Source organism: Mus caroli, unplaced genomic scaffold (genome assembly GCF_978045245.1).
Source record: "Mus caroli unplaced genomic scaffold, Mus_caroli_1 scaffold_19, whole genome shotgun sequence".
Lineage (NCBI taxonomy): Eukaryota > Metazoa > Chordata > Mammalia > Rodentia > Muridae > Mus > Mus caroli.
The window spans coordinates 63,739,798-63,763,634 of NW_028227274.1; the positions used below are offsets into that span (position 1 = coordinate 63,739,798).

The window sequence follows — 23,837 nt, forward strand, 5'->3', positions numbered from 1 at the left end:
AGAATTCTAAGCAAAAAGCAGGTTTATTCTAGTTAACTAGTTTTGTTCACTTGCTTGTCACTAATCCTATCACTGTAGCCAAGGACATGGAATGTGCTGATATGCCTGGCTTAAAGCTAAGAATGGAATTAGGCTGAGTCAGCTTTCCATGAACCCCATGGATCATCAAACAAAAATAGACTGGTTGGATAAGAAAAAGAGCCAACAGACCCTGGAGATGTAACCAGACTTGACCACAAATACAAAGGGTCCTAGATTACGAGGGAGGAAACATGGACCCAGCCATTCTCTGTTTACATATACCTTTACATACCTTATTTGGAGAGTAGTGTATTGAGTTGTTCAGCTTCCTCAGCCAGAGCCTGTTGGCTAGGAAAAATGAAATGCTAATGCAGATACCCTACGTATAATTGGTCATTTCTCAACAATGAATGTCCTAAAGTGTTAGGACTGAACTCCACCAGCCTAATGCACTACACCATCTACTAAGTTCTCATGCTTAGTGAATGGGGAATCCTCTGCCTCACAGATTACAGGAGTCACAGCTCATGCTGTAATCCCAGCAGTTGAAGAAGCTGAAGTCAGAGCATCGCCATGAGTTAGCCAGGGCTACATGAGTGCATCCTGACAAGCTTTCGTTACAGAGTAATACTGTCTTAAACAAACAAAAAATAATTATAGAAATATTTTTATGTTTTTGTTAACTGTATTTTTGGGGTTTTTTGTTTGTTTTTGGTTTTGTTTTGTTTTGTTTTTTTGGTTTTCTGAGACAGGGTTTCTCTGTGTAGCCCTGGCTGTCCTGAAACTCGCTCTGTAGACCAGGCTGGCCTTGAACTCAGAAATCCACCTGCTCAGAAATCCACCTGCCTCTGTCTCCCAAGTGCTGGGAATTCGGGCATGCACCACCACTGTCCATCTTATTTTTATGTTTTAATAACAAATCTGGGAATAAAACTGTCTCAAGAAAAATGTAAGCTCTAACAAAAATCAGTTTAATTTGTGACTTTGCTCAGAACTATTCATTGAACACTTTTTGTATTCTGTTATCTTCATGGTCTCAGGCATATGAGTTCACAGATGAACAAGGCAATAATTTTTTTCCCATTAAAAGGTCTTTGTTCAGTAGAACAGACAAATATCAAATCTAGAACAACTTTTAAAAAAACAACTATAAGCCAGGCATAGTGGAACACACCTTTAATCCCAGAATTTAGGAGGCAGAGTCAGGCAGATCTCTGAGTTTGAAGTCAGCTTGGTCTATTGTCCAATGGTTAATATTTATTAATCAACTTAATGAGATTTACAGTCACCATAGAAATGAATTTCTGAATGCCTATGAGGGCTTGTTGTCTAGATTAGATGTACTAAGGTGGAAATGCCTGTTCCATGTGACTTATGCCATTTTACAGGAAGCATTATTTATTATTGCATAGAAAGCTTTATGTTTGTTTTTTCTGATAGTCCTTGCAGAGAGGTGTGGTTAGGGCACGATGTATTCTGTAGATAATGCTATGAGCATCTTACCAGACCTTTCAGATCCAAATGCAAGAAGGGGAAACTAGATTAATTTTGACTAAAGGAAGAGCTTTGGTCTGATTTTGCCATATTTTGCTCCACTTGTTATGGACCTGTAACCAGAGACAGCTCTTAAGAGATAACTGGGGCTGGTGAGATGGCTCAGTGGGTAAGAGCACCCGACTGCTCTTCCAAAGGTCCAGAGTTCAAATCCCAGCAACCACATGGTGGCTAACAACCATCCGTAACGAGATCTGGCACCCTCTTCTGGAGTGTCTGAAGACAGCTACAGTGTACTTACATATAATAAATAAATCAAAAAAAAAAAAAAGAAAAACAAAAACAAAAAAACAAAAAAAAAAAAAAAGAGATAACTGTAGCATAGTGATCCCTGACTTTTGGGAAGCTAACTTAGATTTCTGTTTATTTGTTCTGAAAGCTAAAAGTAGCTACAGCAGAGCTGGGAGTCACTTGTAGTGACCACTAGCATGAAGTTGAAGGTAAGTGCAGACTCTCTGAAATGTGTGCTCCTAAGTCCTTGCACCTAATACAGTTTCTAAAGAGGCTCCCAGGAATGGGCTCACCCTACTTCTGCTAGCTGTCTCAGTGGGCTTTTCCACAGCACAGGGGTTGACTGCTTTGCTCGAGATCTGTCTTCCTTGAATTATTTGTTAAACTGCTTCTAGTTTTGATGTGTCTAGTGTTCATCACAAGTGCATACATGTATAAACACCTGTGCATGTACCATACACACATACATCATGGTTATATACACATACATAATAATAAACAGATTTTTCTTTAACATTTTTTCATAAATCTACTTTGACATTCCCCCCCCCCTTAACTCCTCAGATCCCCTTTCCTCCCCACCCACCCAACTTTGTTTTCTCTCTGACACCAAGCAACAAAATAAGAAGCAAAACTCGGACTGGAGAGGTGGTTCAGTGGTTAAGAGCACTGACTGCTCTTTGGAAAGTCCTAAGTTCAAATCCCAGCAACCATATGGTGACTCAAAACCATCTGATGCCCTCTTCTGGAGTGTCTGAAGACAGCTACAGTGTATACTTACATATAATAAATAAATAAATCTTTAAAAAAAAAAAAACTCAACCAGTTTAAAAAAAAAAACCAACAAAATAAAATGAACACATACATACAGCCTGGCCAACTACTGGACATGGGGGCATGCCCTTGATATATTCAGCTCCATTGTAGAAAACTGATTTTCCCTTTGCTTTGCTGGCTGGCATCAATTACAAATAGCTTCTTGACTATTTTGACTAAAGGAAGAACTTTAGTCTGATTTTGCCATATTTTGTTCCAGTTATTATAGAACTGTAACCAGAGATAACTCTTTAGAGATTACTGTCCCTGGACTTTTTAGGGGTGGAGCTCTATGCTGGCCTTGCATATGCTGTTACAGTGTCTTTCAATTCATATGTGCACAGCCCTTCTGTTTCTGGAAGACACTGTTTCCTTGGAGCCATCCCCTATCTCTGGCTCTTATCAGTCTTACCACCTCCTCTTTTGTATAGATCCCTGGGCCTTTTGGGGAAGGGCTTTATGGAGATACCTCACTTAAGACAGAGTGCTTGCTGCGGAAACCCATAGCCAAACATTAGGGTGAGCTTGGGGAGTCCTGGAGAGGAGGAGGAGGAGGAGGAAGGATGGGAGGAACCAAGGGCATCAGGGACATCACAAGAACACTGCCCACAGAATCAATTGACCCGGACTTATGGGGGCTCACAGAGATCAGGGAACCTGTGAGGGTCCGTCTTAAGTCTCTGCACAAATGCTATGACTTGGTATTCTTGTGGGACTCCTAACAGTGGAACCAGGGGCTGGCTCTGACTCTTTTGCCTGCTTGTGAGACCCTTCTTTTCCTACTGTGTTACCTCATCCAACCTTGATGTGATGGTATGTGCCTGGTCTTATTGTAGCTTGTTATGCCATGCTTGATTGATGTCCCTGGAAGGCTTGCTCTTTTCTGAAGGGAGGCAGGGGCCGGGAGAGCAAGAGTCTGGGAGAGAGGGAAAAGGAGGAGGTAGAGACTGGGAAAGGAAACTGTAGTAGGGATGTAATATATGAGAGAAGAATAAAAAAGACAAACTGATGCTCTAAAGTCTCTCTGCACATTGTCCACTTGTGGGTCTCTGTGCTCTTTCTATCTACTACAAGAAACAGCTTCTCTGGTGAGGGTTGAACAATATTCTGATCTGTGAGTATAGCAATATGTCATTAGGGGTCATTTTATTGCTGTGTTCTTTTTGCAGAATAATAGTATTCCCCCTTGGCCCATGACTTGTCTAGTCTCAGGTTCTTGGTCATTTTAGCGATGTCAGCAATGGGTTCCATCTCATGGAGCAGGCCTTAAACTTAATCAGAAGTGTTTGGTTGCTCCCGTGACATTTGTGCTGCAGTGCACCATCAGACAGGTCACTGTTGGAGGTTACATGGTTTGTAGCTGGGAGATGTTGATAACTGCCTTTCTCAATTGGTAGTGTGCAGGGTCCATGAACACTAGTTAGTAGGGGTGAAGCTCTAGTCAGACACCAGCTCAATTTCTCAGGGTTTTAGTTCATGTCTAGTTGAAAAAAAAAAACTAGCCTGTGCACTACTTAGGCACCTAACTCAGTTGAAGTGCTGGCCATATGAGTGTTTATGACCAGGTATCTGTGTGAGTTGGCATTGAGAACTGTAATATGATGTCTGCCTGGCAGGTGTCTTAAAAGGTGCATCCTGCTCTCAGAATGTTAGCATGTAGGGGGAAAAGTATTTCTCAAAATTGGAGAAACGTGGCAAATAATTTTCCTTCCCAACCATGAAGATGTAGAGTATATCCAAGTCTTTTGCAGTTAAGTTTTTTCTTGCTTTACAAAGTTTTCAGCTGAAGATACATACTGACAGAGAAGAAGAAATAAATTATGATAAAGATGAATATGATAACTGATTCAAAAATATTTGTTGTTTTCTACAAACCCTCTTTTGTAACTCTCCTTTATTTATTTATTTATTTATTTATTCATTTATTTTAAGGATTAAAGATCACTGTAAACCCAGAATCCAAGGCAGTGTTGGCTGGACAGTTTGTAAAACTCTGCTGCCGGGCAACTGGACATCCTTTTGTACAATATCAATGGTTCAAAATGAATAAAGAGGTAATTTTTAAATGTCTTTTAATTCTACTTAGGTTGGTTAGTTAGCTGGTTGGTTGGCTGGCTGGCTGGCTGGCTCGCTGGTCATTTTTGTGAGTTTAGAGCTAGGAAGAATATGAGCAGCATGGTAACAGGATATGAAGAACCAGCAGAGTTTTTAAACAAGGAACTTTTCATTCTCCGAGACAGGGATTCTCAGTGTGTAGCCCTGGGGGTCCTAGAACTCATTCTGTAGACCAGGCTAGCTTCAAACTCACGGAGACCAGCCTATCTCTGCTCCTGAGTGCTGGGATTAAAAGTGTGTATCACCACTGCCTAGATTAAACAAATGATTCGTGTTTGGGGTGAGGGGTTGTTTGTTTTTACATAAAAGCTTGTTGCTTGAAGAAGGCAGAGATCTGCAAAACAACCAGGTTATCTATTGCCTGGGCTGCTAAAAATTACCTTTCATGTGATCTCAGTGAGTTAATGAAGGTGAATCACAGGGCATACTTCAGCGTGTGTTTGAGGATTGGTTAGCCAGACTGATAAATCAGATGAAGAGCATGAGGAAGCAGAAAAAAAAAAAAAAAAGAAGGAGGACTTCCTACTTCTCCACTTGAGTATCTTGGCCATGTTTACTCTGTGGTTTTTTATTTGTTTTGTTTGTCTGAGAAGACTGGAGAGGTCTATGTCTAGGAGGAAAAATAAAGAGTGTGACTTCAGATCATGCTTATCATACATGCAAGGGAATCACACTTCAGTTTGGATATCTAGAGAGACAACAATGAGTGTATAGTGAAAGAAATTAAAAGATGGAACAGTCAAAAGAGTTAGAAGAATTAAAAACAAAGTATTTCAAGAAAAAAGGGATGACCAACTTCTTCAGTGCTGCTAAGGAGGCAAAGACAAAAGTGTTTGTTGGCTAATTTGTGATAGAAGGGATTTAGAGTATTTTTTGAAAGTGATTTGGTAAAGGGAAGAAACATGCTAAAACCAAGAAGAAAATGCAGGAACAATTTCATAGAAGATGGGTTATTGAGAAGGAAAAACTCTTAGATTCTGATCTTGGACCCGACAAATAGTAGGTAAAATGGATTAGTCGGGACTGGAGAGGTGACTCAGTAGCTAAGACACTTCCTGAGGGCCTAGATACGGTTTTTATCACTAACATGGCAGATACAGGAGATCTGACAGCCACTTTTGGCCTCTGTGGGTGCTGCAGGCATATGGTGTTCATACACATATACAGGCAAGCACATATATAGTGACATAAATAAATATATCTTAAAAATGTAAAAGATGGGGTCCAGGCATAGAGGTGCATGCCTTTAATCCCAGCTCTCCAGAAACAAAGGCAGGAAGATCTTTGAGTTCAAAGCCACCCTGGTCTACATAGTGAATTCCAGGAAAACCAGGACCTGTAGAAAGACCCTGTCTAAAAAAAAGAAAAAAGAAAAAAGAAAAGAAAAGAAGAAAAGAGGATGAATTACCAGAAAAAAAACATGGGTCTGCAACTCACCAGGAAAGGGCTCTTGCCCTTTAAGACTCACACGATCAAAAAAGAGAAGTGATTCCCAAAAGTTTTTCTATGACCATCACACACACATCATGGTGCATGCGCATGTGTGCATCCTGACACACAAAAAGTTTTTAAACTTTTTGCATATGCATGGCAGTTTGCTAAATTAATTAAGTTAGAGGCTTATATATCTAACTTATGAGAAATCAAGTATGTTTCCTCATAAAAGATGAGATTCTGAGCAGATCACACACACCTTTAATGTTAGTACTTGGGATGCAGAGTTCAAGGCTGGCCAGGGCTGTACTGTAAGACCCTGTCTCAAAAAAAAAAAAAAAAAAAAAAAAAAAACCTCAATATACTCAAAAAAGAAAAGGTATTCTAGAAGAGCAAGGGCAGACTAGGGAATGTTTGTTGTTGTGAAAGTCTGAGGATTTATGATAGATTTACTCTAATCTGAGAGTCGCATGAAGAGAACACAAACTAACCATTACTTCAAGTTCTGACCAAAATGAAAAAAACCTTACTTTGGCCATTCCTTCCTGTCACGTCTGTGCTTTCCATGAAGCCAAACACTCCAGAGAAGCTGGATACAGTTTGAGTTAAGCAGCCTCTCTTAAGTGTTTTATAGATGAGAAAGTGAAGTCCCAAGATAAAACAGTTTATCCATATAGTCATAGTTGATTTGGCCAGAAAGGAAAATAATAGCTAGTTTGTTTTCTTCCTTCTATTGTAGTGGGCTTTTTTATGCTACTTATAAAAGTTGCAGTTGTGTAAATACGTGTACTATTCTAATGATGGGTTTCTACTGTGAGCACCTCAGAACCTGGGAGCAGTTAACCTCGCTGATGAATGGATTTGTTAACCACTGTGGATTGATTTCAGTCCCCAAAATCTTACTTTTTACTTTGTAACTAGCAAACATTTTAGAATTTGAAGAAAAAAGAAACATACTTTTCAAAGGTCTGTAATCAGTTCATAGATTTCACACAGCATGTATTGTAAGCTGGATTTTTTTGATGAAATCTTCACGCATACCCTCTCATTGATCTTTTGCAGATCCCATATGGAAATTCATCAGAACTTATTTTTAACACAGTGCATGTAAAAGATGCAGGCTTTTATGTCTGTCGGGTTAACAACAGTTCCACCTTTGAATTTAGCCAGTGGTCACAGCTGGATGTGTGTGATGTGGCAGAAGTAACAGACAGCTTCCAGGGTGAGTGATAAGTGAAGGTGTATGTTTGTTTGTTTAAATGTTTATTTAAAATAACTCCAGCTTGTAAATGTCATGCAGGAGTCATTAAGAGATGACTCCACACGTGCTCTGATTGTCGTTCTCTACATGTCTGTTCCTGAAGATGACGTGGGCCTTCTCATTCTTGTGCCTGATGCTCAGCTTGAACCTGCTAATGTCTCTGGCTTAGTTTCTCCCCTTACTTCGATATTCTTGAGTATACCCACCTGTTATCTCAGTATTTTGAAACTGTTTTTGTTCACCACAGTATTCTTTTTGTCTTTAAATGTCTTTTAACACTTGTGGGAGTTTCATGAAAAATCACTTTAAGTATGGTTTTGAATACTGTAAAAACTAAAGGATAGACTTAGACATATCTCTGTTTAAATGATAGGGGATTTTTGGTTTTAAGTTTAACCCAGAGATTTTATTTGTCTTTTAATTTAAGGAAGTATGGATGGCATCTCAGAATCCAGGTTGCAAATCTGTGTTGAACCAAGGTCCCAAAGGCTGGTGCCAGGCAGTATGTTGTTGTTACAGTGTGTTGCTATTGGAAGTCCTATGCCTCACTACCAGTGGTTTAAAGATGAATCACCATTAACACATGAGACAAAAAAGCATTACACGGTAGGCAATTGATTTGGGGGGTGTTAATTTATAAAATAAATGGTACAGTTAAGATGTAAAAGAACCTCTTAAACTCATACTCTTTGGAATGTTTTTGGTACTCTTAGTTCAAGTTCTTTATGTTTCAGTATTAATTAGTTTCTTGTATTTACAACAGAACAGGATTTCAGCCCAGGCTTCAATATAAAATGTCAAATATTGCCAGGCAGTGGTGGCATACGCCTTTAATTCCAGCACTTGGGAAGTAGAGGCAGGTAGATTTCTGAGTTCAAGGCCAGCCTGGTCTACAGAGTGAGTTCCAGGACAGCCAGGACTTCGCAAAGAAACCCTACCTCCATAAACAACAAAAAAATGTCAAATTTTACTGTGCCAAACTTTATACTGTTAGAATAATTTTATCATTTGCTTACTAATATTTAGCTTAATGAATGATGATAATTTAAGAATGTATAATTTTTTTGAACTGCTGTATTTGAGAAATTTTTTAAATACAATGATTTTTACCTTAAGCAATTTATAAATTAGTGTTGAAGAGGAAAATGTATGTTGTGTTATTGATACAGGTTCCATATGTGGATATAGAACATGAAGGAACCTACTGGTGTCATGTATATAATGACCGAGACAGTCAAGATAGCAAGAAGGCAGAAGTCATCATAGGTAAGCCGTAGTATCACAGCATAAGATAAGCTGTGTACACTGGAGGGTGTGAGCAAAGAAACCCTAACCATCACATCTAAGGAATTACATTGTTTTATCTGAGAATTTTAGAGAATTCATACTACATTAATTCTCTAAGTTTTGTAAAATGAGCAAAAACAAAAAACTGAAAAAGTTTAGTTCTTTTGTATTACAGTTTATCATAAATACTTAATATCATAATATAAATATTTGTATCAAAATCTATTTCTTGTAGTTCTGAATTAGAAAAAGATTGATTTGGTGAAAAAGATTTTCAATAAAATATATAAAGTCAGAGACACATAAATGAAAAATAATTATTGATCAGTATTCCCCATTGTGAGTTCTGTGGTTTTGGAGTTTGTTCTTTTTACATTGAATACATTTACAGTGGCTTTGTCAAGAGTAGGAATATTGATGCATATGTTGCTTAGATAACATGATTCTGTGGTGTTTATCTCTGTTGACTTAATGACTACCCTTCCTAAGATTATGAGTTACAATATGTTCACATTTGTTTTCTCTAACATAAGGAAGAACAGATGAGGCAGTGGAGTGCACTGAAGGTAGTGTAATCCTTTGGTTCAAGACCAAGTCTCCTGCATGCTGCATGCTGGTTACTCTGGGGAGAGGTGGAGTGTCCTAGCTCACTATGTGCAGTGATAGAAAAAATACTAGCTCTAATAGGTCGTTGGTTTTTTTTCTTTTTAAAGATTTATTTTATTATTACATGTAAGTACACTGTAGCTGTCTTCAGACACACCAGAAGTGGGCGTCAGATCTCATTACGGTGGTTGTGAGCCACCATGTGGTTGCTGGGAATTGAACTCAGGACCTTTGGAAGAGCAGTCAGTGGCTTTTACCCGCTGAGCCATCTCACCAGCCCTAATAGGTCGTTCTTATTAAAGGACACCATGTCTTACTTCTTAAAGTTTTGTACATTTTCACTATTAGACACTTCTAAAGTAATCTTCAGCTGATTTCCTTTTGTACATAAGACCCAGAGTTTCTCTATAAATTATTTGAAATAGTGAATATTCGCAATTCTTAATGTTAATTTTAATTGTAATAAAATATATTTAAAATATTAAATAAGCATTTGTTTATATTATTTTATTTCTTAAGATACACTTTAATGGCAAACATAGTTTCTATAACAGATTTCAGGATAGATATATTTGATATATTTTATCAATTATTAAATATTTTGAAAATAATATAAGGATTTTCAAAACTACAGTGTTTTAGATTATCAACATGCCACTTTCACCATGGAAAGAGAACTGAAAATCCATCTAACTTATTTTAATTAGCCAAAACATTGTACTTAAATTGTAATAAGTAAATATTAAAACTTAGACTACCTCCCTTTTGTGTACTATCACATTGATTTGAAAAATTAGGGTTGTGGATAGCAAAGTATTTTTTCAATTGCTGCTTCCTTGAACTGTTACGTAGTATTTCTTAGGTTCTACTTGGGTAAAATGAGTCATGTTAAATTACACATTTCCTGATTTTCCTATCATTCATCTCTATGGTAACATGTAAACTAATAATAATTACTGTTTTGATTCTAATCATAATTTGAACCAGAATTCTCTTATAAGAAGTTCTAATCCCACATCTGTTAATCTTATTGATGGGAAGCCACGGACAGAAATCCTAACCAAACTCCTTTTCTCTCTTATATTGTTTTGCCTAATTGCATGTGTGTTTGTTTCTATAAACTTTCTAACTTATTTTGTCTTCATAAAATTTAATAAGTAACAAATTGATGATGGCTGTTGTTTTAAGGGCTTCTGTTCAGATTATTTATTCTATATGAAACGTGTATAAAGGATGCAAGTTAACTTGAAACTGTTCTACCTCCCTCAAAAGCATACCATACCTAATCTAACCGTTTAAAAAAACAGACAAATCCCAAGTGACAGGGAACATTCTACCGCTCAAAACCAAAATGGTCGTTAAAAACAAGGAGTGCCTGAGCAGCTCGCACAACCAAGCATGTCAGGAGACACAGTAACTGCTTCTTCTGTCCTACATAGATCTTGGGGAGAAAACAAATGTTATGCTAAGAGTAACATACTAACATGAGATATTAATAATAGGGAAGCCAGGTTTGGTGTGCACAGGAACCTTCCTCTGCAATAGTCCACAGTCGTTCATCAAATGTCCTGGTGTCTTAGAGTTAAAGGTTTATTAATTTTTGAAAGATCAATTATGAATTAAGTATCTAAAACATTGAATAAATGGTGAATAAGTTTATTTAAGTTTTTGTAATTTAGTCAAAGTGAAACAGTTTAGAAGTCCTAAGTGTTCTTACCTGTTCAGGATTTGTATGGCTTCTCTTAACTTTGAAAAATTCTCAACTAATAATGAACTGTAACATGATATAACAGCTCATAACTGCTTTCTCATAGTCATACTATTTGTGCTAAGTTGGCAGTTAGATTATTTCAACTTAATCTGTTTTTTCTTACTCTATTTTAGATGAATTAAACAATTTGGGGCATCCTGGTAAGTATTATAAACAGTAAAGGTGCTATAGACATTCTTGCCTACATTCTTAGACTATTGAACTTATTTACATGAAGTTCAATTTAAAGCACATAAAATATAGAAATATTATTGATTACAAGACCATAAAGGTTGAAAAAGTATTTTGGATAATAATAAAATATCAATGCTTGGGCCAGTAATATAGCCAAGTGAGTAGAAGTACCTACTGCCACTCCTGAATACCTGTGTTTGACCCCCAGAGCCCACATAGTGGAGCTTTCGAGAAAGCTAATTCTTGCACATTTTCCTCTAACCTCTACATGTGCACCATGCTCCCAACACACAAACAAAATAAGTAGATAAGTGTTAAAAAAAGAATTGAGAACTTTGTTTTTGTTCTGGCGTGTTCCTGGGGATCAAACCCAGGGCCTTGTGTATGCTGTGTCAAGTGTTTCACCGCTGAGCTGCAACCGCTCAGCAGTGATGCCTTTTACTCATGTTGCTCCTTATAAAGGAAGGAGGGCCATTGTTTTTAATGTGGAAGACTGGACCGTACTGATGGAGTGGCATGTTCATTTCTAAACTGTCAAACATAGAACATCCCTGAAGTGGTTGGGGAGGCGCTGTCATCAGAACTGAAAGGCAGTTAGTGAAGAGAGTTGGCAGTAGAACGATACAGTGGTCGGTAACTATTAAGAGACTAACAATGGCAGTCTCTAGGCATGCTTTGAAAGCTTTGATCAGAACAGATTTCTGAACAAGCTAAGGTTAAAAAAAAAGCTATCATGTGATAAAGGACATTTCGGTAGTATAATAAAGACAGAGGATATTAGCATAAGCTGTGGGCATTCTGAAAGACAATGACAGAACCTATGAATAGATTTAATCAAATCATACAGAAATACATTAAGAAGGCATGAGGATATTTAATATTTGCAGAAAGCCTGATGGTCCCCCTATTTTATTACCATAATTAGCTTGCTTGATTTTGTTCGTTTCATGATGCTGGGGATAGTGCTGGGGCCGGGGGCTGGTGTGCACTAGCTACTTATCACTGTACCTCTGAGCGGTTCCTCTAGCACTGTTGGCTTAGTTTTGTATTTCATTTAAAAACATGTTACTGTAAGTTCTGTCTGGTCTCTGCTGACTGCACCTGAGCAAATTAGGCAAAACAAAAAGCCATGTGACCATTGGGTTATTTTTGCTATAGTATCTTCATATTCATGTGCAGCTAAAGAACTTCTTCAAATTTCCTGAACTGACAACTGTTTGAAAATATCCTAGTAGTTGTTTCTCTTGGTGTTGATAGAACCCCTTTCCCTACCTTTGTCCCTTATATATTGCCCTTTTAAAGAGTTGTGAAATTGCTTCATAGAAACTTCAGTATTTTCCCACCACTAAGTGTTTATCATTTTTCAGGCTTGTTTTACCTTATTTTCAAGAATCATAGAAACCAAACCTTTGAGTGTAAAGAAAATGATGTGTGGTGAGGCTTGTAATAGGCTCCCACATCATCCATAGTATCAGTGTGCAGATAAACTAACCCTCCCTCCAAGTATTGGGCACGCAGGGGGTTGAACTTCATCTTTTCCTGTGTCACTTCCTAGTGGTACTCGAGAGTGAATATGATTTCATTCTAAGTATGATAGTATAAGCCCATATATTTTTGTCAAAATTCTTTTAATTATAAATAAGCTATTAGTAACTATATTCTACATTTTTCCTTTTATTACTCATGCTTATTTATGAAGCACCATATTGTGACCATATATGTATATATAATGATCCAGTCCAAGTAATTAGCATTTTTATCTGCTTGGATATTATTAATGTATGGGTTGGGGGCCTTAACAGCTTCTTCTTTAATTATTCTTAAATTCATAAGTTAGAGACACAGTTGCCCTAGTATGCTATACAACATTAAATCCACTTCCCTTCTGTTTTTGTGTCCTCTTCACCCTCTGACTGTCTCCCCTTCCCTTTGTAGCCTCAGTGACCTCTTCTATTTATAGTGTTTTAGTGATACTGCTGCTGTCTGCATCCATTGCTTTTGTTACCTCATTAGCTCTGAAGATACACCATGAATAACAGCATCTGTTTGTTCTTTTATCCTTGTCCAGATAATAAAGAACAAACTGGCCAGCCTTTGGGTGAGTTAAGTTTAAAGTACATGTTCAAATGTAATTACAGTATTTAACTTCAATTTTTTATTTTCGTGAAGGAATTTACAATATTTAACTTGGTTGATTTATGATTATTTGAAGGATATTGGACCAGATTTTTATTTTGGATAAAAGAAATTATGGAAGAAAGCCCTTAAAAATATTTTTGGATGGGGGGGGGTTTCTTTGGCAGGGGGAGGTTGGCTTCAAGTAGTTTTTAAGGAGTGATTTCTGTTTCTGGCAACACAGAAACAAAAGAAACATTCATGCTCCATGGGAAGAAGTGGTTATTGCTGCCTTCTGGTGAGGTAGGAGTTAGGAAACTATCGTGTAGATAGCAGTGAGTTTAGAAGTATGCTGTCCCACCTACAATTGGAAGAAAAGGGAGTAAGATAAAATGAAGTGGATGGTGGCATTTAAGTGGGCTTTGAGAACAAGACAGAGGCAGCATATCCAGGAGGACCGCATGTACAGGCTCAGTAGCCTAGTGCTTAAAGAGTAGACGTAGTAAACATACTGGTGTACAGAAGTCAGGTTAAAATGATGGCTAACTGGCTTTGATCAGAATTTTGAACACCTTTTTATCTTTTTTGGTTTTGGTTTTGAAATAGTATCTTAACATTGCCCAAGCCAACCTCAAACTCCCTTTAAAAAAAAAAAAAAAAAAAAGCCTGCTACATTTCATTCTAATGGTAAAATTTCATAGTCCAGTGTGTTCTTTCTTTAGGCACCACCACCCTCAGTACTCACTTGGTGAGAAAGACCAACTGTAATAGTCATCCAGACAAAGCCGAAGCTACTGTATTCTGTAGTGAGAAGCACATGTGATAATTCTGCACACAGAGAACAAGCTAAAAAGTAGCTGAGCAGAGACTGAAAGTTCAGCAGGAATGATCAATTACTTTACTTTCTGAAAGGTGTAGTGCGACACATCTTGATTCTCAGTATTTGGGAGAGGCAGGCTGTGAGTTCGAGGCCAGCCTGGCCTACATAGTAAATTCCAGAACAGCCAAAGCTACATAGGGAGACCCTGTCTCAGAAAAAAGAAAAAGAAAAACCCAACTTAACTGTAAAACTTGCTCAGAGTTAATGTAGCTGGTAGCTGGTGGGGGTTGGTACCTGGGGTCAGTGATTATGTAGCTTCTTGTTGGTTCATTCTGTCCCATGCCGTTTCACAGACATTGATATTATAAGAACAAGATAAGCTTTTATCATAAAGTTCACCAAGCATCAAACATCTCATTTCTTTGCTACCTTTTAGTAAGTAGGAGAATGAATGTGGTATGTGCCACAGTAGAAATGGATAAATGATCTTAAATTATTCCTAAAATATGGTGATCAGATTTGTCTAGGGAGTCAGGGAAGGCTTTATGAGGAAAGGGTCAATGAGAATTTTCAAGGACACTTTAGGAGACCTCATGTAGCTAAAGGCAGACTTGGTGAGTGTGGAATTATGGTGTGTGAGTGAACAAATACATCAGTACTGTTGGAGGGTGGAGTCTTAGGGTAGGACTGCTAGCCATCAGGCAGGCGATATAGTTATCTATTAAGTAGCAATATTAGTCCAGAATTCCCTACATTAAAAAAAAAAAACAGCATCAGCTAGACATACTAGAGCACACCTTTAACTCCATCACTTAAAAGGCAGAAGCAGGAGGATAGCTGTGCATTTGAGGTCAACCTGACCTACATAATGAGTTCCAGGACAGCCAAGACTACACAGAGAGACCCTGTCTCAAAAAAATATATCAGTTTCATTATGTCTCATTCTGTGGGGTTTACAGATGGTCCTTCTTGGAGTCTCTCATGTAGTTATAGTCTGTTGGTGACCAAGGCTACAAAGGAAGGCTTCACTTTCAAACCATAGGACCTTAGTGAGGACTGATGAGAGACTCTTCCTCTATCCTGCCTCTTCCCTCTCTGTGCTGCTGCTGCTGCTGCTGCTGCTGCTTATATCTCAGAACTGAAGGCTGTCAGGACCTCTTTAATACACAGCTCAGAACTGGCAGTGTCACCCACATATTACATGCTGCTTGGAGAAAGTCACACGGTGGGCAGCACATACCTAGAAGTGAAGCTGACTGTACCATACCAGGACAAAGATACCATGATCTCATGGCCTGTCTATACAGTGGCAAGAGTGTAAATGGCTCTGTGTGCCAAACTGAAGAATTCAGACATTATTTTGAAGGATCTAGAGAGTCATTAAAAGATTGAATGCACCAGAGTAACAGGAAGTCAGACTGAATTGCACTAATCAGATTTTATGCTAAATCTTCATTCTTTATAAAAATTCAAAGACTTAACAAATACTTAATAGCACTTAGAAATACTAGACCCTTTTCTAGGTGCTTGGGAGTATGAACTCTTTTTGGATAACTAACTTAGATCCATTAAACATGCAATTGATGATATAGCACTGTGCCAGTTTTTGAAGAGTGCACTACTTTAAGTTCTGGAAAATGTCTAGGATTGTCTAGTAAGTATATTTCTAAAGTTTTTGTTGTTGTTGTTCTTTTGTATACTAAAATAGTATTTTTATTTCTTTGTTTTCTTTTTCTTGATGCTAGGGATTGAACCCAGAGCATCACACATGCTAAGCATGTGCTTAACCACTGAGCTATACTCCCAGGCCCATGTTCCCTCTTCCAATAGATGATTTGTGTTCAAGAATTTGTGGTTGCTCTTACAGTAAAAGATTTTATAGTAAATTTCTTGAATTTTTCATCTAAAATCTATCATGACTTGCTTACATGCTTGCCATTTTGACATTGTCTTTATTCTTATTTCCTCAAATTCAATTTTACTATTGCTTTCTCTATCTGGTTTCTGCCACAACCATTTTCTGGAATGGGTCCTTGTCATCTTATTTCAGCCTGCCTCTGCCTCTCTTAAGTCCACTCCAGCTCTTCTGCTAACCATCAACTGCTTGCTTCCCAAGTAGAGTTGTCAAGGTAAGACCCATCATCTTCCATATCATTAAATTTTAAAAACTTATATGATCTAACTTTTAAAAATTATCATTTACAAAAAAATTTTAAAAGAATTTTGGGCAACTATTAATATTTTCACATTCTCACATTCTTGGACTCTTGTATTTTAAAAATCATTCTTTTCCAAATACAATTAATTACATACTGCTGAATGATAGATATATGCTTTAAGAAATATGCCGGGCGTGGTGGCGCACACCTTTAATCCCAGCACTCAGGAGGCAGAGGCAGGCGGATTTCTGAGTTCGAGGCCAACCTGGTCTATAGAGTGAGTTCCAGAACAGCCAGAGCTACACAGAGAAACCCTGAAAAAAAAAAAAAAAAAGAAAAGAAAAGAAAAGAAAAGAAAAGAAATACGTCATTGGGACTAGAGAGATGGCTCGGTGGTTAAGAACACTGACTGCTCTTCTGAAGGTCCTGAGTTCAAATCCCAGCAACTACATGGTGGCTTACAACCATCCATAATGAGATCTGACGCCCTCTTCTGGTGTGTCTAAAGATAGCTATAGTGTACTTAGATATAATAATAAATAAATCTTAAAGAAAAAAAAAAAAGAAAAAGAAATACATCACTAGACCATACAGGTCAGTTTTTCAATATTGTCCTAATGCATTCAAGAAATGCAGTAAAAACTGAGGTGTATAAGGCTGCTGCTGACATGCTACAATATGCTGTTAAGAAGTAACCTTTCTTTGTATGAGTAGAAGTCATATACTCTACAATAATGATGAAATTTATCATTTCTAAAATAAAATTGAACAATGAGAAGCATTATATAGTAAATATATAAACCAGTTATGTAGCGTTTAATGATAATTATCGAGTATTGTGTGCTATTGTAATTTTCTGTGCTCTAATTTATGCAACTGTCAATGCATAGGTCTCTTGACAGCTTGCCTCCACCCATCCCCAGCCCAGGACCGACAAAAAAAAGCTGCAATGCTGAAATCTCTTAAGCTCTAAGCTTTGTCCAGCCTTCAACTGTTCAGGCCATGATGTACCCATAAATGCTCGCTGACACTTTTCAAGGCATAAGTACATATTTTTTGCCTGCCCCTACCCTAAAACACCTCTTTCTGTCTGAGCAAAGTCAAAAGATTGAAGTTCAAAAATTCCTCAAGTGACCTGACCCCAGGCAGATAGGAAAGCTAAGAAAGAGTGCTGGCAAGATGGAAGTTGCCCTCTGAACTACACACACACACATGCATGTGTGCCCACATTCATGGATACTGTAATGATGATGATGATGATAATATTCAAAATATTTTTCAACTTAGAGCTCAGAGGAGATAGTGCATCCACACAACTACTCTGGGAACAAAAGTTCTTGTGGAATACCTTCTTCTCTCTCTGGTCTCTCCCTGCCCAGCTCTGCTGTGAATTCTCCTACCTCTCTCTAGGTGTTTGCCTCGTTAGTCTCCTACATCCTCCTCTAATCCCCACCCTTTTTTTTTTCTTACAGCAAAGGACAAAGTTGCCCTTTTGATAGGAAATATGAATTACTGGGAGCATCCCAAGCTTAAAGCGCCTTTGGTGGATGTGTATGAATTGACCAACTTATTAAGACAACTAGATTTCAAAGTTGTCTCATTGTTGGACCTTACTGAATATGAGATGTGTAATGCTGTGGATGAATTTTTACTACTTTTAGACAAAGGAGTATATGGTAAGATAATTGTAATATTCATTTTTATAATCATATGCCATTCCTGTTATACACAAAATAAGAGTTGGAAGTGATGGCTCTGCAGTCAAGAGCACTTGCTGCTCTTTGAGAGGACCTGAGTTCTATTTCCAGCATCTACATGGTGGCTCGCAATCATCTATAACTCCAGTTCCAGATTTCCTGGCATACAGTGGTGCACAGGCAAAATATGGATATGTGTGTGTGTGTGTGTGTGTATGTGTACATTTGTATATATACATTTGTGTGTATATGTACATATTATATGCATGTGTATATGCACATATATAATACCATATATGTGTGTGTGTGTGTGTGTAAAGAAAAAAGTTGGAAGTCAGATTAAGGTAGGTAAACATATTTTTGAATTGACATGTTTTAAATTTTATCTTTATTCCACTGTGAATAACTAGTTAGCTTAATATCTTTGTTTCTATGGTTATTTTATCATTTTAAAACAACATTGTTCTTAAGAGAATCCTTAACTGTCTTACCTTTTTTTATTGAGTGTAAAAGTTACCATACAGTATTTAGTCATTTAGTAAGTTTAGAAACTTGGCTTTATATACAATCAGGTAGCAAAACATTCATATATGCTTGACATTGTATATTATATTCATATATGCTTGACATTATATAGATTCTTTTAAATATAAAAGGTTGTGATAGAATATACATTGTGTTTATGAAAATGTGGTTTTTTGAGAATTTAACTTTGTATGAGTCGTCAATAAATGAAAGTTCTTTTTTAAAAAGAAGTAGATTGCTTAAGTATGTTATATGATTTATGTGTTTTTAAGATGCCTGTGTGACTCATTCCTAAAACTTTACTAGAAACAGTGAGGTATAAGAAAAAAAGTAATGATAAATATTGATTTAGGTTAAATTTAAGTTTCTGGGTTGGTAAAATAAAGAATGAGAATTATGTATATAGTTATATGTTCAACTGCTCTTATTTTTTTACTGCAGTTGTTATTGGAACTCTCACACCCCCCCCCCCTTAACTGTTTAAGTCAGAACTTTTAATTGCCCCTGTTATTAAGTACAGAGCCAGAACTATAAAAGGATGGGTTAAGGGCCAAGACTTGAGTTTGGTTAACACTGTACACACTTTACTACATAATCCCCACTGTAACAGTTTCAGTTTGGGGTCTAAGAGTAAAGGTTAATAAATAATTGAACAAAGGACAGCTTAAGAAAGCTAGAAAACTTAAAATCCTGATTCATGTCTTTAACAGGGTGGCTGCATTATATTTTGAAGTATTGTGACTATCCAAAACATCAGACACATCTACATTAAATGTAAGTGTGGTAAAGGCTTCATGGTATAGGGCTTGCCATAGGAGACTTTTTATGTCTCTTTTGGAGCATCTCTTGACATCTCCTAATATTCCCAGTCCTTCAGGGATGGGGAGAAGGAAAAGTTTCAGCATGAAGAACTTTAAATACAGAAAAGTGTAGACACAAATTGATAGTCTCTTATTGCCCACTCATTGAAAAGGAAGGAAATTTTATAGTAGAACAGAAAAAAATGAGTAATTCAGTTTATAACATGTAAGCAAGCAAAAACCAAAAATAGAAATAATTTACTTATAAATGTATAAATAGTTATACAGATAAATAAAACAGTAACTGTGTGGTTGTCTGTTCACCTCATCAAATGTTTTTGTAAATTCATCACTGCCTATGGCTTACCTATGCCTTCTGTGGAAGAGAATATTAAATAAACTTGGTTAGAATATGACAGCCTTGGAGTTAGTCATTTAGTTCAAAGTAACTCCATTGGATAGCTTTGGATTTGTGGTTAGGTAATTTTGTTGTTACAGAGAAAAAAAAAAATAACCTCATTCCTGACACAATCAAGCTGCCTAAATTATTGTATCCATTGTTACCATTTTTGTTACTGTTCTTGAATATTCACTAAATGCGCTAGAGAGTTGGCTCAGTGGATAAAGTGTTTGTGTATAGGCATAAGGACCAGAGTTTGGTTCCTCAGCACCCATATAAACGTAATCTCTACCTCTTGAGAGACAGAAATGGGATCCCCAGAACAAGCCAACTGGCTGACTTGATGACCAAATCTCTGAGTTTGAGTTAGAGACCCTGCCTCAATTTGTAAGCTAGTGATCAAGGAAGACATCCAGCATCAACTTCTGGCCTCCGTATTTATGCACACACTCATGTATGCACACCTCTCTACAGGCGTGAACACAGACACATAGACATGCATCTAGTCATCACAAATGCATGCACACATACTTAAAAAATGTATTAATAGCACTCAAACTGTCCTTTAGATTGGAGATTTGGACTCAGTGGCACTTTGGGCTTGACTAGAGAAATTGAACTCATCTTGATCGTTGTGCTGGTGTATACTGCTAATGAGAGTGTACTGATAGGTCATTGTGTAGACTACATTATAGTTTATACTCCTGCCTGCTCCCCTCAGCTTTTTCTACCCAAAGAAATCTTAGGCATGATCTTAATACACTAGTACAATGATCAAGATTACCTGCATCCAGTGTCTAGTTTTCTGACTCACTAATCCTTTGAATTTGGGTAAACCTTTAAACCTCTTGGTGTCTCAAGTTCCTATGTATATAAAAGGGGAATGGTTCCACTACCTACCTTGTTATGAACATTATGGAGTCTACCTGAGCACTATGCAAAGTAGAATGCAAATCTACTTGATTAGGAAAGGTTTACTACTTGTATTTTATTATTTTCCTTTGTTCTGTTTGAGACAGTTTCCTTGTGTGTCCAAAACTTTTTAAACTCAAGATCCTCCTGGCTAGGTTTCTGTAGTACTGGGATTATAGGCATGTGCCACCAAATCTTTATCTGTAGCCCAAAACTAATAGCTATGATATAGTTAATTAATTTGTCAATTAATTAATTGATTAATAAAGTGCATGCCTGGTGGCACACACTTTTAGTTCTAATAGTTAGAAGGCAGAGATATCAGACTTCTGAGTTAAAAACCAGCCTGGACTATATAGTGAATTCTAGTCCAGCTAGTTCTGCATGGTGAGACCTTGTTTCAAAAAACCCATTTAATTACCTGTATTTATTTAGTGTGTGTCCATTCGTATGTATGTATGTTAGTGTGTGTCATGGTGCCTGATCAGAGGACAATTTGCCGGAGTCCGTTTTCTCCTTTCAAAACCAGGTGGATCTCAGGAATCAAACTTGTTGACAAATGCCCCTACCCACTGAGCCAGCTCACCAGCACCAAACTACATTCTTGAAAATCATACAGCCAAGATGAAACAAATTCTCTAATAATCTAATTTGCATAGTTGTATTTCTAACTACATTAAATTTCTTGATGTATTCTCCCCTTTCCTTGAATAATTAAGAGAATTAGAAGTGTCAGAGATGGAGTTCTTAAAATACAATGATTTTCACTGTTTTTTTTTTAATATAAAGATTATCTCACCTTGCTATAATATCATTGTAGACTCCGATACAAAAGGCTTGCACTTTGTCCAAGTCATTTTGGAAAGGAAAAAACATAATTTGTTTTAAGTGCCTTACTGTAAGCAGTTGCTGAGGTTATAGCAACTGTGTGATAAGACCACACCTCTCTTTTATCTGTGGTAATGAAAGCTCAGCCTCCCTCAGTGTTGTTGCTTCTCGGAAGCTGAATCTTGCTAAAGCCAGATGAGGCAGCATGCAGGCTTTCTGATTGGGTATCTAAATAGTCCTTCCCAAGGGCTCCTGCTGGACTGTCTTGATGCACTGTTAGTGTCCAGTTCCTGCTACATCTCTACAAATACACAAGAGTCAGTGTGAAAACAAAAGACAGATGCAGGTAAAGAACAGAAAAAGACAAAGATGTGGTCAGTCGAGAAAATTACAAACTTAATTCAATGGTGGAAATACCACCTGTAGAGTCCAGCCATGTGACTTGAAGCAGAGCTGTTTAGTTTTCTCTTCTGTGACATAGGAACAGGATCCAGGCATGGAAATTCACACCTGTCATCCCAGCACTCAGGATGCTGAGGCAGGAGGATTGTCACAATTTTTTATGCCAACCTGGGTTCATAGAGTTCCAGGTGGCCAAACTACAAAATGAGACCCTGTCTCAATAGCCCAAAATGATATTGGGGTAGATATCTTTTATAAATTGAATTAAAATTATAAATTTTATAAATCTGAATTAAAAGAAGGTTGTGTATATGCAAATGCTTTGAAAACCATGAAAATGTTATACAAAGATAAATGTTAGAACGTGAGCATTTTCTGTCAGAAAACCTAAGTATACATAAGACTATTTACAATGTTGAAAGTGCATTTAGAGTTGACATCTTTCCTTTCCCCACTCCCAGGATTGTTATATTATGCAGGGCACGGTTATGAAAACTTTGGAAACAGTTTCATGGTCCCTGTTGATGCTCCAAATCCATATAGGTCTGAAAATTGCCTATGCGTACAAAACATACTGAAATTAATGCAAGAAAAGGAGACTGGCCTGAATGTGTTCCTGTTGGATATGTGTCGGAAAAGGTAAAATGTCTCATCTCTCTATCAAGTAGCAACCTTGACAAAGTCTATGTAAGGCAATTCTGTACGGTGGTAAGAACCCCTACGCACTGTGAGGTTCTGGAAACAGACTGGATATAGATATATTTTTAGTATGGATATCTAATTATTTTAACTTTCTGTTTGCTGTGAAAGGTACAAGTTATATACTCTCTCTAGCATGCATGTCCATGTGACTAGCAGTCACTGCAGATTCTCTCCAGACATTAAGAAACCACACGTGTGGATCTAGAGCATGTAGTCACCAGGTTGCCCTGTCTTACAAGTGGGAAATATCATTGACACAGACTTTGGAAATCTTGGATGTTTGTCTGCCTTTGTGTCCCCAAGGGTCAGAAGCAGTGATTACTCCTCCCAAATTTACTTCTTTTTTTTTTTTTTTTTTTTGCTTGCTTTATCAGTCAGAATTCAATGAGGGGAGTTCAGCTACAACTTCCTTTTAAAAGCTAACAAAGAAGCCAAGTATGAACTGGCTTTAATCATAGCACACAGGAAGCAGAAACAGGCAGATTTCTGTGAGTTCAAAGCCAGTCTGGTCTACATAGTGAGTTCCAGGCCAGCAGGGATACATAGTGAGACCCTCTGTGGTATAGCAGTGTCCTAGCACTCAGGAGGCTTAGAGTGGGAGGATTGAATGTGAGGCTAGCCTATGCTACACAGCAAGAGCCTACCTTTAAAAAGTTATCAAAAGATATGGTGACTACTTACTGTCTTAAAAATGTAGGAGGAGCCTAGGTCCTGAGTTCAATTCCCAGCAACCACATGGTGGCTCCCAACCATCTGTAATGGGATCTGATGCCCTCTTCTGGAGTGTCTGAAGACAGCTACAACAGTGTACTCATATACATAAAATAAATAATTTTTTTTTTAATGTAGGAGCCTGGGATAAGTCTGTAGCTGTCTAAGAGTTTGAATCATGGGATGGTGACACCTTTAGTCCAGAGCAAGTCTTCTTGGTCGACAAACCGAGTTCCAGGACAGCCAGTGCACAAAGAAACCCTGTGGGGGTGGGGGTGGATTTGAATCTGTCATTTTATATTTTATATATACTGAAAGTAGTAGCATATTTTTCAGTGAAGAACACTGTGTAATTTCTCATACTTGCATCTGCCCATTTTACCTTTCCGTTGCATATTAATAGAAATGACTACGATGATACCATTCCAATCTTGGACGCACTGAAAGTCACTGCCAACATTGTGTTTGGATATGCCACGTAAGCATCGCTGCATTC

General features: G+C 37.5%; 1 protein-coding gene across 2 annotated transcripts in view; it reads left to right on the forward strand.

Annotated features, from left to right (window-relative positions):
- Malt1 (MALT1 paracaspase) overlaps positions 1–23,837 on the forward strand; it is a 49,935-nt gene that overhangs the window by 9,874 nt on the left and 16,224 nt on the right. The window contains exons 3-12 of one of the 2 annotated variants that reach the window (XM_021150577.3): positions 4,555–4,676; positions 7,234–7,393; positions 7,860–8,038; positions 8,602–8,698; positions 9,253–9,285; positions 11,210–11,236; positions 13,339–13,368; positions 17,837–18,040; positions 22,390–22,567; positions 23,745–23,819. In XM_021150577.3, coding sequence (XP_021006236.1) covers positions 4,555–4,676; positions 7,234–7,393; positions 7,860–8,038; positions 8,602–8,698; positions 9,253–9,285; positions 11,210–11,236; positions 13,339–13,368; positions 17,837–18,040; positions 22,390–22,567; positions 23,745–23,819 — 1,105 coding nt within the window. The remainder of the gene's footprint in view (positions 1–4,554; positions 4,677–7,233; positions 7,394–7,859; positions 8,039–8,601; positions 8,699–9,252; positions 9,286–11,209; positions 11,237–13,338; positions 13,369–17,836; positions 18,041–22,389; positions 22,568–23,744; positions 23,820–23,837) is intronic. The other variant, XM_021150578.3, reaches the window with a different exon arrangement.